The sequence below is a fragment of the Aythya ferina genome (assembly GCF_964211825.1).
Source record: "Aythya ferina genome assembly, chromosome: 14".
NCBI classification, from domain to species: Eukaryota; Metazoa; Chordata; class Aves; order Anseriformes; family Anatidae; genus Aythya; species Aythya ferina.
In genome coordinates, this window is record NC_140312.1 from 11239979 (window position 1) to 11255550 (window position 15572).

General features: G+C 45.8%; 1 protein-coding gene across 5 annotated transcripts in view; it reads left to right on the plus strand.

The window, feature by feature from the left end:
* NRG2 (neuregulin 2) overlaps window positions 1–15572 on the plus strand; it is a 177229-nt gene that overhangs the window by 111753 nt on the left and 49904 nt on the right. For all 5 annotated transcript variants that reach the window (XM_084535263.1, XM_084535264.1, XM_084535265.1 and 2 more), the window contains exon 3: window positions 12483–12601. In XM_084535263.1, the coding sequence (XP_084391389.1) occupies window positions 12483–12601 (119 nt within the window). The remainder of the gene's footprint in view (window positions 1–12482; window positions 12602–15572) is intronic.

Genomic DNA, 15572 nt, shown 5'->3' on the forward strand with positions numbered 1-15572 from the left:
GACCATGTACAGGCTGTTTGCTGTGCCTGGGAGAGTGAGAAAGGTTCAGGTGCCATCTCTCAAGCACTGCTAGTCCCATTTTCCTCCACAGTGAGCAGAAAGAGAGGAATGAGGCACACACAGAAGAAACACATAATTTTTAGATGGGGCTCTTCTTGGGGAACTTTGTCATTATATATCTGAGATGGGCGTCCAGTGACCTGAGGAGATTACTCCTTCCCTGCTGACTTTAGGCTGGTTGTAGGCAGCTCAGGTCCCCTGGGGTGGAACCTGCTTTGCGAATGCAGAAGCTACTCAGAACTCAGCTTTTGCCCCACAAGCCTACATAGGGCCTGCAAACATGTGGGAGGAATCGCTCTCTTGTCTCCTCAATTTAGGTAGACTCAGAAGCATTTCAGACAGTCCCAAAGATGCAAGGACACCCCGTGATACTCAGCCTGACTAGGGCCTGTAGCCACCTGCCAAGGTTTTGCCTGTCGGCTAGCACATAAGAGCTTGCATCACTGCATTCACAGCAAGTCTCATCTGCCCCAAACTCCCCACACAGCAAAGCTTTTGGGCAGTGCTCTTGGTGTGTGTCATCCAATGGCCATGGGCCATGGCACCTCATTCAGGCAATGCCAAAACACTGGGTGAAACAGGCCTCAGTGAGTGAGCTAAGTTCAGATCTGTTGGTTGAAACGGTATTTGAGAACGCATAGCTTAGCTGTAGCCTTTCTGATGGAGGACGCAGGAGTGCTCTTCCATCCATACATGCCTTGGGTAGTGCCTTCTACAGAGGTATCTTCAAGGCTTTTTGGAACTGTTCCATCCCATTCCTGCGAGAGTAGATAAGCAACTCTCCTGCTGCCATTCCTGCCATGCACAGACCAGCGTGGTGCATGGCAGAGCTGGGAACGCAAGCCCAGTGCCTGGGAACAGAGGGAGGTGAGTCAGATGGCCAGACATGGCAGGGCTGTGCAATTCGATGGACTGTCAGGATAGAAACGGGCTGAGAAAGCTGTTTGTATCAGTAAACTGGTGCTTATTCAGGGAAGTCCTGTAGCAAGGCTTCACTGCAGGCTATAACTGGAAGTGGCCACTCACCTTAGATGTCAAGCAAATGAAAGTATTCAAGGTACATTATTTTTCTAGAGGGTTTCTTCTTGGGTAATACTGCAAAATCAAACAGGTAGCCAAGGAAGGGGAAACAGCTGCAGAGATCTGACCAGGGGCAGGAACCAGTACAGAGGGGCTCTCAGTAGAAATTCATTTAAATTGATCCATGTTGGTATCTTTTCAGGGCCAAATATTTATATATGATATACCCTAAAATTATCCTGTAAATGTGACTATGCTTACATTCATATATCCTGACTTAGCCAGCAACAAAGTCAGCTTGCAACTGTCTAATCCCTTGGAAATCTTAAAACTAATTCTTTGCCAGCATATGTTATATCTCAGTATGTGAAAAATAGTTCATCTCTTTATATATGGAGCTGATAGAGTATCCATTTTAAAAATTAGAAGCCACTAAAAATCAGTTAGAAACTCTTCTTTAGGTGCTCAAGTGGGTCATTGTCAGTTGCTCTAATTTAATTTCTATCCTGTTGGTTAATTTCAAAGTCACACTAAAAATGGTTGGCCTCTGTCTAAATAACTGCAGGACTCATGGATGTTTTGACACAAGGCAGAAGGATGGTCAGTGGAAAGCTTAGGCCAGAAACATCAGCAGAACCAGGATGACTGGTGGATGTGCTCTGTTCAGGAAGAGCTGTCTTTGCTCAGCTGCTGTCACTGTTTCCATGGCCTTTATCAGCCTCATGGCCCGAGTCATGCCATTCCCTGTTTGCCGATGGGAGTCTGGAGGTGGAATGACCAGAAGGAAGGTCTGTACCTCACAGTTCCACCTCTGTGGATGCCATGTCCCTGTGGGTGGGCAGCTTGTGGGTCCTGAGTTCATTGATGCTAATTTCTCAGGCTGCTGAGGAACCGTTCCCCAGACCCAGAGAGGGTTTGCCCCAGCCCAGACACCCAGCAGACCTCTCCGCAGAGGGATCTGGCAATGGGGGGGATCTGCAGTTCCTCTGCAGCATTTCCCTGCTGTTCTCCCAGAGATCACTGTCCTTCCATGCCTCCCATGCACTTGTGTCCAGTGTAAAGCTGTGACAGGCAGGCATCCCACCCACTGTGGCACAGGGGCACACTGTCCCTGGTCAGGGGTATGAACATATGGAAGAAGATTGATACTCTTTTTTCACAATGCTGCTGTCAAGTCACAACTTTGCATTTTCTAGTTTCCATGGCAACATGTTGGCTCACAGCCTACCAGTGACAAGTCAAAAACATGTGCGTGTTAGAAGTGCTTCCTGCTGGCAAAATAAGCCCAAGGATAGACATTTTAAAGAAAGCTGAGCACCTGCCTCCTCCAATAGCTGAGGCTCCCTCAGCAGTAAAGCTATGAGTCTGTGCTCATCTGCCACCCAGTATTGTTTACATCCTGGACTGGTAGACCAGGCAACACAGAGTCTAGAATCTAGTAGTATTGAGCTGAGATGGCTCAGAGAAGATAACTCCTTGCCCCTTATTGAGCAGACAACAGCGCAGGAACACTTCTCCAAGTAGTTCTGGGAGGATAACCAGTGTGTACCCAGTCTGCCACGTTCAGCTTTCAGGCTGTTTTCTCCGTGGCATTTGCTAGGTCTCAGTACTTGAAAATTGAGGGCAAAGTGATCACTGGCATTGGACCTGCTTCCTTCTGGACTTGGCTGCATGCAAAAAAGTACATTAAAAATTGCTCTGTGCTGATGCAGGTTGAACAAGGGAGTCCTTATGACTCCATGTGTCATCATTAAGTAGCTAATGGGGATGAGTAGCAGAGGGAACCAAAATTGGGCATGGGAGATGGGTGCATGTCATTAATTCCTGCCTGTTAGCAGAAGTATCCTAAACTGTAAAGCTGAGAAAGGAAGGCTTACTAGATGATGATTAATTCAAGAAGAATGGGATTTACATGTGGCTCCAATTAGAGATAACATTGGTCTCAAGATAATCGTTCGCTCTTTCTTACAGTTAAGAGTAGAGTGGGGTTTGAAAGGACTAAAACTGAAATTGAACATTGTAGAGGTACTTCCACAGGGAAAGCACAAAAGGCAAAAATCTTCAGACCATGCAGCTTCTGCCCAGGTGCACATTATCATTTATTTAAGAGTTTGATCCAAAGATCTGATAGAGTTGTTTGCTGCAGCTAGACAAAACGAGCCCTGCCAGGTGATGGAGGTGTCATCCATACTGTGTCCCTTGGCCATATGAGTCCTCTGCAGAGCTGGGCACAGCTTTGGGTCTGACCGTAACTGTAGCCTCTGTGGTCCTTAGACTATGTGCAGAGGTTTAGGATGGGAAAGAAGAACATAATTACCCTGCATCACTATTCTTAACCGCTTTGTCCCTGACTTTCCTCTCTGCAGAATGGATATTGCCCTGTGTGTTTAACGAGCCTTAAAATCTTTAGCTAGAAAGAAAAACTGAAGCCCTCTTTTACTCAGATGTGATCAAGCTTTTATCTGCTCCCACTGGCCTTCTTAGAGAAATATATGTTATCAGGAGGAGAGGAGCAGGTAACCATGTCAGCTCTTCAGCTTTTCCAATCACCTTTCCTCTTGTTTTTTAAACTTACCGGCAAAATTTCTGGTGCCTTCAGGCAAAGGAGTATTTTATTTTATTTTATTTTATTTTATTTTATTTTATTTTTTTTCCAATAGATATTTGCTGGAGGGAGGAGAACAATTCTGATTCCTTCTTTTTGAACTGTGTGTTCCATCTGTAATTAGTAACAGGCTGGGGCAAGCCTGGCTTGTATGGAGAGGAAACTTCTCTTTAAGGTGGAAGAAAAAAACACAGTTGATGGAATCTAGAGAATTTACACAGAAAGAATTGCATACTATAGTGAAAGTAAAGCATAGTGACTGGTCCACCCCTTCTAATCTGCCAGAGATACCTTTTGCTGCTGAGTGCACCTGATATGGTTCAAGGCCACTGGGTCCCAAGAAGTTAAGGTTGAGGCTTGACTTTCTAACTCTCCTGGCAAAAGGTCAAATGACAACTGTGGAGAAAGTGAAGGTAGACTCATAGAATCATAGAAATCATAGAATATCCTGAGTTGGAAAGTACCCATAAGGATCATCAAGTCTTAACTCCTGGCACCACGCAGGTCTGCCCCAAAGTTTAGACCATGTGACTAAGTGCACGGTCCAAACGCTTTTTAAATTCAGAGAGGCTTGGTGCAGTGACTACGTCCCCGGGGAGCCTGTTCCAGTGTGCAGCCACCCTTCTAGTGGTAGTTTCTGTTTGCTGAGGTGCAGGGAATCTACCCCACTTCAGGCTCACTCAGGACTCTGAGACATGCCGATTGTCCACTGACAGTGGGTGGGCTGTCCAAGAGCCTGGTATTCTGCTCTCTGTGGCTGTCCTTACAGCCTCTTCTTCTTCTCTTTGTGTGCTCTTTTACCAAGGGAGATTGCTGGGCTGATGAAGTAGGCATATCGTTAGATTGGAGAAGGTTGGCAGTTCAGTTTGGGACAGGCTGACCATATGACATCCCTTGGGAGTAGTGTCCTACTTTCAGTATCACCAGGAATCCCTATTGTTAGCCTGTAAGTGGAGCCAAGGGATACCCTCCTCTCCTGTTTCTGTACAGTAGTCCCTCAGGCAAAGCTAGCTGGGGCAGATTCATTGCTGGGGTCTTCCTTGTATAGTTCCCTGCAGTAGATTATTCCCCACCCACAATGAATGGGGCTGTGGTCTTCCCTGTACAGCTCATTGCTTTGGAATGAAGGCAAAAAATAATAGTAATGCCAAAGCAGCAGGGGAAGGAGAGTGCCAATAAAGATAAATGATTTCCTAATTAAGCCTGGAGACAAGGAGGGGCAAAGAGAACTGTTGAAGCCTTGTGGGAGCCAGAGTGAACCCAAGCAGGCTATACCACCACTCTGGCAGGGGTCTTCAGGCTGACATTTTTAAACAAAGGAAAAAGCTCACTTGACAATGGATCTTGCAAGAGCAATTCCAGATGCCTTGAAGCTAAGACTCTTCTCAAGCACCGGTGTTGTTACAGTCACCAGGGAAGCTTCTGTCTTGCTAACTCTCACGATGTCATTATAAGTCTCCGATATTTGGGATTTGGTTTAGCTGCTGAAGGCAGTTTATTGGAGGGGGGTTTGAAAAAGAGCATCTCCTTTGTTTGACTGTTTGTTGTTTTAAAAGAGATGATGATGGACATCATTTTGGCCAATGCACCTGGGACTGAACCAGGGAACTTGAGAACTGAAAGGAGAAGTGGTTGGGTCTTGAGCGAGAACAATCCACAAAGCCTGCAAGCTGGGGCTCCTTAGAGATTCAGGGAATGGTTATTTGATCAACAACAATTGACTTATAATGGCTACCAAGTTATAGCCAGATGCTAGGCTGCTTCAACTGATGGTGTGTGCAAACTTAGCTATGGAACAAGGTTTATATGCCTGAAGTTTTGTATATTTTTTCTGATTATATTGTCTGGTTTATATATATATATACATCTTTTCCCTATAGATCTTACCCACTGCAGCTGCAAAATGTCACAACTTATGCTGAAGCACCCTCTTTGAGACATGAATTGAAATCCCATTCATCCAGTTTAATGCTTTACCTGGCACTTGGGGAAGGAGGGCTGGGGTGCTGACTGAAGCTGTAGGCAGTTCATCTGGGATAGCACATTTTATACCCACAGTCATGAGTTTGCCCAGTCCCCATTATGCTTCATGGATCAGGCACTGGCAAGTATCCGTGACACACATCATTTGCAGAAAAGAGACTTAGGAAGAAATTAATATCTCCAAAACTCCGAACTCAGAAAGGAGCCTCAAGACTAACTGAATCTCTTGCACAACCCCATGTAATATTATGGTGATGCATTTTGCAGAGGTTTTGGAGGGATGACACCATCTACCTGAAGGTGTCATCCCATGCTGCTTTTCCATGACCTTATGTCTCTGTTCCTGATAGACATGCTTTTCCCTGATCTGAATATTTCAGCCTGGCTTTGCATGTCTGCATTCCTGTGCTCTGCACGTCTCCCACAAAGACTGCTGCTTTTAGTACTGCATCTCCCTCTCTACCTCCCCTGATTCTTCAAAACAGTTTGGTTTTGCTCTACAAGCTCCCTCTGGTCTTCCTTTTCTGTCTGGCAGTCCCTGAAGTTTTGGTCCTACCTCTGAGTTGCCCATTCTATCAGTCTCCATCTAATATGTGATAAACTTCTAAACGAGGACCAATATGCCTTCTCCCCAGCTGCACCAACCTTTTGTTCTCCTCCCAGCTTACAGAATTAGTTGTGGTTTCATTGCTGAGATAGTGAGGCCTCTGCATATTGTCCTAATTGCATACCTACATGGGGTTTCTTGTCTCTCTGTGTAGGTTATTTGCTCTTTGGAACAAGGAGATATCTGTTCTGCATTTGGTAGTGTGAAGTCCCTGGTTCTTGTGCATGTGAGATAAACAGGAAAAGAACCTGCTCTGATCTGGCCTCATAATATTGCTCCAGGATCTACATTCTCCCAAATGAATTCAAATCTTGGCATTGGGGTTTGAGGGAAATTCTAAATATTCTTGGGATGGATCAATTGCCTTGAATTCCAGGATAAGAAATACAAGGGAACCCATTCTGACATCAGGTCCATGCCTCAGCTGTAGCCCTAAACTCAGCTTTTATGTGTGTGTTGATTTCACGCTCCGGCAGCTGCCACAGACTTGCCAGCACAAGAGCAGCTACACATCAACACAGCAGCTACAAAGTCCACTCTGGGAATGGGTGTGTGGTTGGATTACACTGCCTCTGCTGCCGTACACCTTTTCTTGTTGCCTGGACATTCATGGCAATTCAGAGATGCAGCCCGAGGCTGAATTTGAGGATGGTTGCACAAGTGACCCTGCTCTTTGGAGCGTACTTATTGATCTTTTCCCCTTTTGTTGACAATGCATGACCCAGAAGGGACTCCAGCTCTTGCTCTCAGACCAGTGTCAGTGTCAGATCTGCAGACTGAGGACTGGTCGAGTCTATCTTTTAAAATCAGCCGGTCCCAAGCCTGAGAACAGAGAGAGAACAGCACTGCTGAGCACAGAAGGGGTAAATCTGCTTTTCAGGTTAGAACAGCACTTTAATGTGGGGGAACAGGGGTAGGAGAGAACAGGTAAAGGGGGTCTGGGGGTGGTCGGTTCTATCCTGGGCACCCACAAGTACATTAACTGTCTCCCATGCCTGCGATTCCCACAGTCCCAGCAGGTCAAACACTGAGTCGGGCAGGTGATGGTGAGGGGAGGAGGAAGGAGGACTTTGCCCATGGCAGAAGGGATGGTAGCTGAGTTGAAAAGTCTGAACCTTCCTTTTCTTACCCCTCTCATTTGATTGATTTGCTTGAGGGTTGCTTTCTTCCCCCCTTTCCCATTTGCTGTTCTTAAAGCTGATCCTGAGCTAGCCAGGTCATGCCCTAGAGTTCATAGCAGCCAACACAGTAGCTATTTGTTGTTCTCAAGCACTGCATTGCACAGTTGGCTTGCCCAGCTCTGTTGTGCTGCTCTGTAACTGAAGGCAGGGAAGAGACTGGGGTGGTTTCTATCTGGTTGTGCAGGGAAAAGGATGCTCCTGGCTGCCATTTCTGCCCTGTCTAACAGAGGTGCTTTGCCAAGGCCATCCCCATTCTGCTTCACATACCAATGATCTTCTGCCTGACTTTATCTCACTGCTTCTTGGGGAAGATGAATGTGTTCTCTAAAGTGGGGACACCGAGAGCCCCTGCTCCAGCCAGCGGATATTTGGTGGTCGCTGGATAATGCTTCTAGACAGTAAGAGGAAGAATTGGATATTCTGAATCTTCTTGCCAGTCATAAACCTACTCTCTCAGGGCAATTTCATCATTGTGCAGAGTGCCAGGACAAGGCACCAATTAAATCTTTGGTGGGTAAGCAGCACACATACCACAGTACTGGCCTTTCTGCTCTCTGCAGTATTGCTGTGCTTCCTGCCACCAGCTGTCTGTTCAGAGAGGAAGGGAGTTAATAGATAACCACAGCAGTCTATTCAGTGTGTCCTTTATGATGGTCAAATCTGATGGTCAAATTTTTTATTGCTAGGATCTCATGTATGTTTGCTATGGACAGTGTTCGTTGACAATTTAGAGTCCAAATAATGCATAGTCTTCCAATTCCCCTCAAAACTAATTCCTTGCCTTTTTTATTACTTATGTGTTAGCTACCCTATTTTTAGAAGACTAATAAAATACTATAATAGTTGTAATCCTAGAGCTATTTTTGTCCTGCATGATGCAGAAGCAGGTGAACTCACATAGGGATCACTGAATCTTCAGTGAAACGTAGATGTCTCTAAGGTAGCTTGTGGCTGCTGCTGTAGGCTTTGAGTTGAATAGCTTTGTAAGAAGCTGACTGGGAAAAAGGTCCCATTTTCCCTTGGCAACAGGGAAGAGGAGAAAAATGATTCAAGCTAACCAAAGTGCTAGTGGGAGCATGACTTCTGTCATGAAAAGTTCCTCTCTAGATGAGATGAAGTGCCTGTTTCTTTTCCTCTAACTGGACAGAAGGCCTCAGGGCCCAAGCTCATATTTAGATGTCTAACTCTGAGATGATGAGCTTACAGCAATGAGGCCACCCTTCATGGCCAGAATTTGCCAGGATCTTTGTGTAGGCCATGGCCAAGGGCAGATCTCCATGTTTCCCATTGTAATCTGGAGATTGGCACTCCAAACTGCCCTCTGGGGGACTCTTTCTTTTGGCTGAAAAGGTATTTTGGGGGATCCTGTTCTGGCCAGGCTGAAGGTCTCCTTGTGAATTCTATCCCCCAGAGCTTGCAGACAACATATTCCCCATGGCTTACTCCTCCACTGGCACTACAGGAGATAATTAGTGCGTGGCTAAGTCATATGTGCTGAGGGTCAGAAAATACAATGAGGCAGATTTTCCCCTGGAGTAAAGAAATGTCAACAGAGTTGCACTACAGTGAAATGATGGCATCTGTCAGGGACCCTGGCCCTTTCACTGAACAAACAGCCCAGGGCAGTGCCTTCCTCCAGAAGAATGGCATCGTCTGGCAGCCAGGCACCCTCCTGAAAGCACACGACAGGGTTTTCCAGGGGCTAGTGTCCCCAGGAAACACTTTGCCCAGAAGAGCAGAACGGGACTTGATACAAAACTCTTGTGAGCAATTTAATTCCTCTTAGTGCTAATATTTGGTATTTATTTAAAAACACACCTCAGCTGTCAAATAAACAAAATGTCTACCCTCGGGGGCAACAGGAAGAAGAACACAAACTTGCAAAACTAATTTCTTAGGCAGTTTTGAGGTATTTCAGAAGCACCTGAAGATAGTAAAATAGAACAGAGTTGGACTGGTCATCTTTCTCTTTGCCACACAGAGGTCAGGTAAAGTCTAACCTGTTTTACATTCTCAGTTAAGTTCATCTAGTGCGCAAGTATTATCCATGTGAATTAAAAGGTGCATGACTAATGCTGTGAAACAAGATATTTCTCTGACTGTTTACATGCTTACTGGAATAGGGAAATTCTCTTTACTGTATCTATGTTCTACATTAAATCTCATCTGCTTCTGTACCTTTCATCTCTTTCCCTGAAGTCTGTTACTTGACATTATACACCATACTCCTCAGACCATGGGTCTGGGCTTAAAAAGCAAGAAAAACTCATGATTTTTCAAGGGAATCTTGCAATCCAGGATAAATTCGACAACTGTGATAGAAAATAAAAATAAGCTCTTTTGGCAGTACAACAATCTTGAGCATTAAAACAAAATAATCCTCTTTCGTTTCACCTTGATGCTGAGGTTCTATAAATACCAGCATTACTTTTTATTCTGATCACATTCTCCTCCAGTTCCAGGTAAAAGACCACATGTCTCTCATCATGTTCTTGGAGATGAATCTGTCAAGTATGACCCCTTTCATTAGCTTTTTGTGTCACTAAATTACTTACTAATTTGTATCTTTGGGACTTAAAAACCTTTATCTGGAAATGATCGCATACGTAGGTGATATTCTAACGCTGTAATGGATTTTTCCAGTTACTGCATGCAGCGAAACGTGCTGTGCATGTGAGATCATGGTGTGGCCAATAATCATTAGAATATCTGTCCTCCGGCAGCTGAAGGCGGCATGTTCATTAATGCTTTCAGCTATGCACCAGATATCCTCAACATGCTGGTGTGCAAGGCTGGTGTTCTCTACAGGCTACTAGGTTAAAGCTCTTCAAAGCTGTGTAAGCACCACTGTCTTGCTGCTTTCAACACGTGCTGCTTTTCTTTTTGTGTTGCAGCAGTAGCTGCAAGCCTGGCTAGGGGTGGTTTATGAACAGATGGTGTGTTCTGTCAGTGAAGGTTGAGACAACTGAGAGAAAGTAATGGCTGTGCTGAGGGCAGTCTTGCTGGGAATCTGTGCAGTACTACTGGGAGCCCACCTTGACCCTTTGTTTTTACTATACCCATCTCTGTTGAGGGAGAGGGGAACGTGGTCCTGCACTGGGCACTACAGCCCTGCAGTGCCAACAGCCTCCTTCCTCAGGTGCCCATCACACCTCCCCAGTAAGAAGCAGCACCCAACTGTCAATGGGCAGCAACAGGCCCTGGTGGCCCTGAAATGCTTTGTGTCTCCTGGGTGCATGTTAACTCCTGAGGCATCACAGTGAAGGCCATAATGCCCAGGACTATTTATTGCAGATTACCCTTGGAGACCTGAGAGATTTCAGGGAAGTATCCCACACTGGGAGCCAAGGACGTTTTGCACCACACGGAATCAGCCTGCTAGTTTAGGTCCCCTTGTTTGAATGTGTTGGCCCAAATAAATGTCTTTGTACTGTGGATTAGGGGAGACCTCGGATTAGAGGGATTCAGGAGGCACACATTCATTTAAAAATTCCTCCACCTGGGGCCCAAACTCATGCAATTGGACACTTGACTGCATCCTGCAAAATGAGGCAGCACCTGTATCCTGGGAGCTGTACCAAGTCATCTCCAAGTGCTTTTAATTTACTAATATAACCAGTGAGATGTTCATATTGTGTCCTTGTGCCCTGGCTCTAGTAGAACAATATGTCAGGGTGTTAAAAGAGATGTCAGTGTGCTTCTGTGAAGGAATTTGCATGGAATATCTTTTCAACAGTCTGAAAAAAAAGTCTTTCTTAGATGACATATGTAACTTTGCAAATATTTCCAAAGTTAATGATTATTTTCCACATAAGAAGAATTTTATTTGCCTTCAGAAATGTAGGCCAGGCCAGTGGGACCTCTTTTTAAAGCTGTCAGTGCTTACAAACTTCTCAGTCTAGTTGCTGTATGACACGGACCTGAGAAAAAAGCTTGTAGACAAAAGGGTAGAAAGCAGGGAGAGATATTCCCACCAGAAGAGAACACAGGATGTTTTTTGATAAACTGTCTAAGCCAGAAGGAAATCTAGTAAAACAGAAAGCCTGATGAGGGAGTGAGTCTCAATCAGCCTTTGGTTTGTGTTGAAGGCCGCTAAAGATCTCTGTTGAACTATTTAACAAAGGGTTTTGCCTTTTAGTGAGAGGCATTCTGGAGAATGAGACATCAGTCACAGGTGGTGGGAAAGGTGATGCTCTTTTTCCCTGTACCACCACAGAGCTGCTCCCACTCCCATGAGACATGGAGCACAGGTTGTTGGGTCACATGGGAAGTCATCACATACGGTGTCTTCTGCTCTTTCTAGGTGCTTCTGGCAATAAGATGATCATGTGAGGTTCAGCGTCACATGTTTGTAGTGCATTGGAGTATGTGTATTTGGGGGAGACGAAGTACTTGTCCCGTTTGCTTGCCTGGATAAAGCTACAAGCTATTTGCTAGGTCAAACCACAGAGCTGTGGTTTGCAGGATGGAATACATGGGTGCACTACCCTATAACCATAGTGTGCGTGTTTGAGATAGAGTGTGTGGCACTGCTGGAGATGGGCAGGGGGGCATGCCACAAAAGTTGAGCTGCTTCTTTGCTGAGGAAGGTGCAGAATGTGCTGCTCATCTCCCCATCTCCTTTTGCAGGCAGATCTTGCTGTCTTTCATTAAAGTGGCTTTTCTCCGGTACAGGAAGTCTGTTTGCTGGGAAGCTGGGGCTCTTGCGTTCAACCCCTTGTGAGACTTCTTGACTGTCCATATGTGGCCTTTCTGAAAATGAGAGCAGATGCCAGACCAAACCGTGGCATCAGGCTAAGAGCAATGGGATCAGAGGAGATGTTCATTTAGGAAATCATGATGGCTGTGATTCCTGGGAAGGGTCTCATTTGAATCCTGACCTGGTCTATTCAGCTCTTGAGACTGGGTAGCCCATCTCTTCCAGAAGGGGTGACTTACTAGGCAGTGTAGTAGGGCCAGGAATGGTTATCAATTTATGAAGATGGTTAGCAACTGAATAAGAAATGTCTGCTGTACTTTTCAACAGAAAGATTTCCAGACTGCAGTTCAACAAGGTGAAGCTGGAAGATGCTGGGGAGTACAGCTGTGAAGCGGAGAACGTTTTAGGGAAAGACACCGCAAAAGGCAGCCTGAATGTGAGAAGTGGTAAGTGAAGAAGCCAGCAAATGTCTTGAGCCATCTGTCATTCAAGCAGAAAGTGGGAGGTTCTGCACGTGATCTATGATTTTGTTTCATGCTTTCAGAGTATCGAGTAAAACAATCTTGGGAGATAAGAAAAATTGCAGCTTAGCATAAATGTTTATCTTTGTTATCTGTCACTAGCAATGTGGTAAATTTACATTTTAAATAAACTTACAGTCTATGTATTTTTTAAAAGGGGCAAGGAGGAAAGAAAAATGGTGAGCTTGATGTTTTATTTTTTTTTAAGAATTTCTGAGAAGCAAAACTCACCAGAATACAAGTAATTAAACCATAGCTTTGTGATGAATGAAGTTGCTTCTGGTTTTCATCCTAGAATGTGTGCTCCATCTCTTAGAGCTCAGCGGATGGAGTCTGAGGTTAGGTGGTTTTATTATTATCTTGGTTATAATAATTATATTGCTTAACATGATGGTTTGGATGCACCCTCCAGCTCAGAAAGTCCCCACAGTGGTTGCCAGAAGCTGGACGGGTGTGACCAAGGGAGGGATGACTCTGTACAAGCTCTGTTGCCTAAGCTCTTCCTCCTCCGTTCACAACAGCCACTGTGGGAGCCTAGGCTCTCTGCGATGCAGCCTGTTGGTGCGATACTTTTTCTCTGCTGTTGTGCTTTATTAGCACTGGTCATATGTGAAGGAAGGTATTTTTCTCCCACTGCTTTCTGGCATTATTTTTCTCTCTTAACCTCTGCCTCAGCAGTGCTTGCAGTCATGAGTCTTTATTTTGTGAGGCTGGAAAATCACATAGCCTCCTCCTCAGTTGCTCTGCCTGTAAAAAGCCAGTGCTTGCAAAACCTGGGGAAGACAACCCATGCTCAGACCTTCTGCCTGTGAAGTTAGCTTTGCTTCCTTTCCAGCCATGACAGGAAAGGTGTCCAGAGTAAGCTAACTGAAGCAGTGCCACTCCTTTTTTCTGACTCACACTCTGTCTGTCCCATTGCAATGCAAACAGTTCCAGCTGCATGCACGGGCAGTGAGTGCCTGCCACCAGAGCCCTGTGCGCCAATTCGGCTCCTTCTTTCCAGCCACTAGCAACCCGCTTGCAAAAGAGGAAGACTGATTGAATAGTGCCCGTCACAGCAAGGCCCTGAGCCTGCACACTGCTTATGGCACATCTGGCCATACAACTACCAGCTGACTCTTCCTGTGTGTGTTGGTAACGGCTGCATCTAGCAGGGTGCAACTCTTCCTTCTCAGGAAGGCAATGTGTCTGGCAAGGGCAGGAGCAGGTGGCTTTCTCATTCATGTTGCAGGGAGTGTGAGGACACACCTGAGTTGCTTAGAAATGTGTTAAGAGTAGAAAAGCAACCAAAGACACCAAAAGATCTGCCCTGTACCTTTGCGTAGTGGGAGCTGCAGGCTGCAAGGTGCTGCAGGTCTAGTAGACAAAAGATAGCCCAGCTTGTGGTGGTGTCTTAATTAATCCATTTTCTAAGGAGCCTTGAAAATCTGCCTTTGTCTTTCAACACTCAGCTGCATGCATACCTCACTGCTGCTGTTTGAAGGTCACCTGGCAGAGTAGCGGGTATTTGCAATTAAATGCTAGTTGCATCCTTTGCAAAGTTAAACAAGATGATGATGAAGATCACTGTAGACTTTTGCCCTTCTGACACCCTCTTTGCACTCTTCTGTTGCTGCTCCCTGGAGCTACCCAGAGCAGAGCAGCCTTCAGCTGTGCCTGTGCACTTCTCGCTCATGGAGTCTCCTTCTTTCATTCCCTGTTGTCCCTACTGCTGGGCTTTCCTGGGACTTGGACAGCTTTCCTCACCTCACATCTGCACACTCCCTTCCTCCATGATTTCTTTCAGTAGAAAACTCCCCAAGGCATCTGATTGCCTCTGAATCCATGTGTGTGCACTCTTCTGTCCCAACCTGCATTGTTCTTTGGGTTCCTTAGCACTCGTTGTGTTGTGGCTACATCTCAACACTGCTCTGTGAAAACTCTAGGGAGTCTACAGCAATTAATCAGAACTGTGTGAGCTGGCCTCTCCTTGGAGCCTTCCCCTCTTTCCCTCAAGCTCAGTCCAGATATCAGTTGCACAAGGGATCATTTCAGTCATGCAAATCTGTTGCAAATCATCAAAAATGCCACAATGAAAAGAGATTTTCTTTAGAAAAAGAGTGGCCACAATGCGGAGATCAGTAATGAGTGGTATTCCTCAGGGGTCAGTATTGGGACCAACACTGTTTAACATCTTTGTTGGTGACATGGACAGTGAGATTGAGTGCACTTGCAGCAAGTTTGCCAATAACACCAAGCTGTGTGGTGAGGTTGACACACTGGAGGGAAGGGATGCCATCCAGAGGGACCTGGACAGGCTTGAGAGGGGCCTGTGCAAACCTCATGAAATTCAACAAGGCCAAGTGCAAGGTCCTGCACCTGGGCCGGGGCAATCCCAAGCACAGATACAGGCTGGGTGGAGAATGGATCAAAAGCAGCCCAGAGGAGAAGGACCTGGGAGTGTTGGTTGACAAGAAGCTTGACGTGAAACAGGAATGTGCACCTGCAGCCCACAAAGCCAACTGTACCTTGGGCTGCATCAAAAGAAGCATGGCCAGCAGGGTGAGGGAGGTGATTCTCTCCCTCTGCTCTGTTCTTGTGAGACCCCACCTGCAGTGCTGTGTTCAGCTCTGGGACCCTCAGCACCAGAAAGACATGGATGTATTAGAACAAGTCCAGAGGAGGGACACAAAGGTGATCAAGGGGCTGGAACGCCTGTTCCACAAAGACAGGCTGAGGGAGCTGGAGTTGTTCAGTCTGGAGAAGAGCAGGTTCTGGGGAGACCTTATTGCAGCCTTCCAGTACCTAAAGGGGGCTACAGGAAAGCTGGAGAGGGACTCTTTGTCACAGAGTGTAGTGATAGAACAAGGGGTAATGGCTTTAAATTAAAAGAGGTTAGGTTTAAATTATATATAAG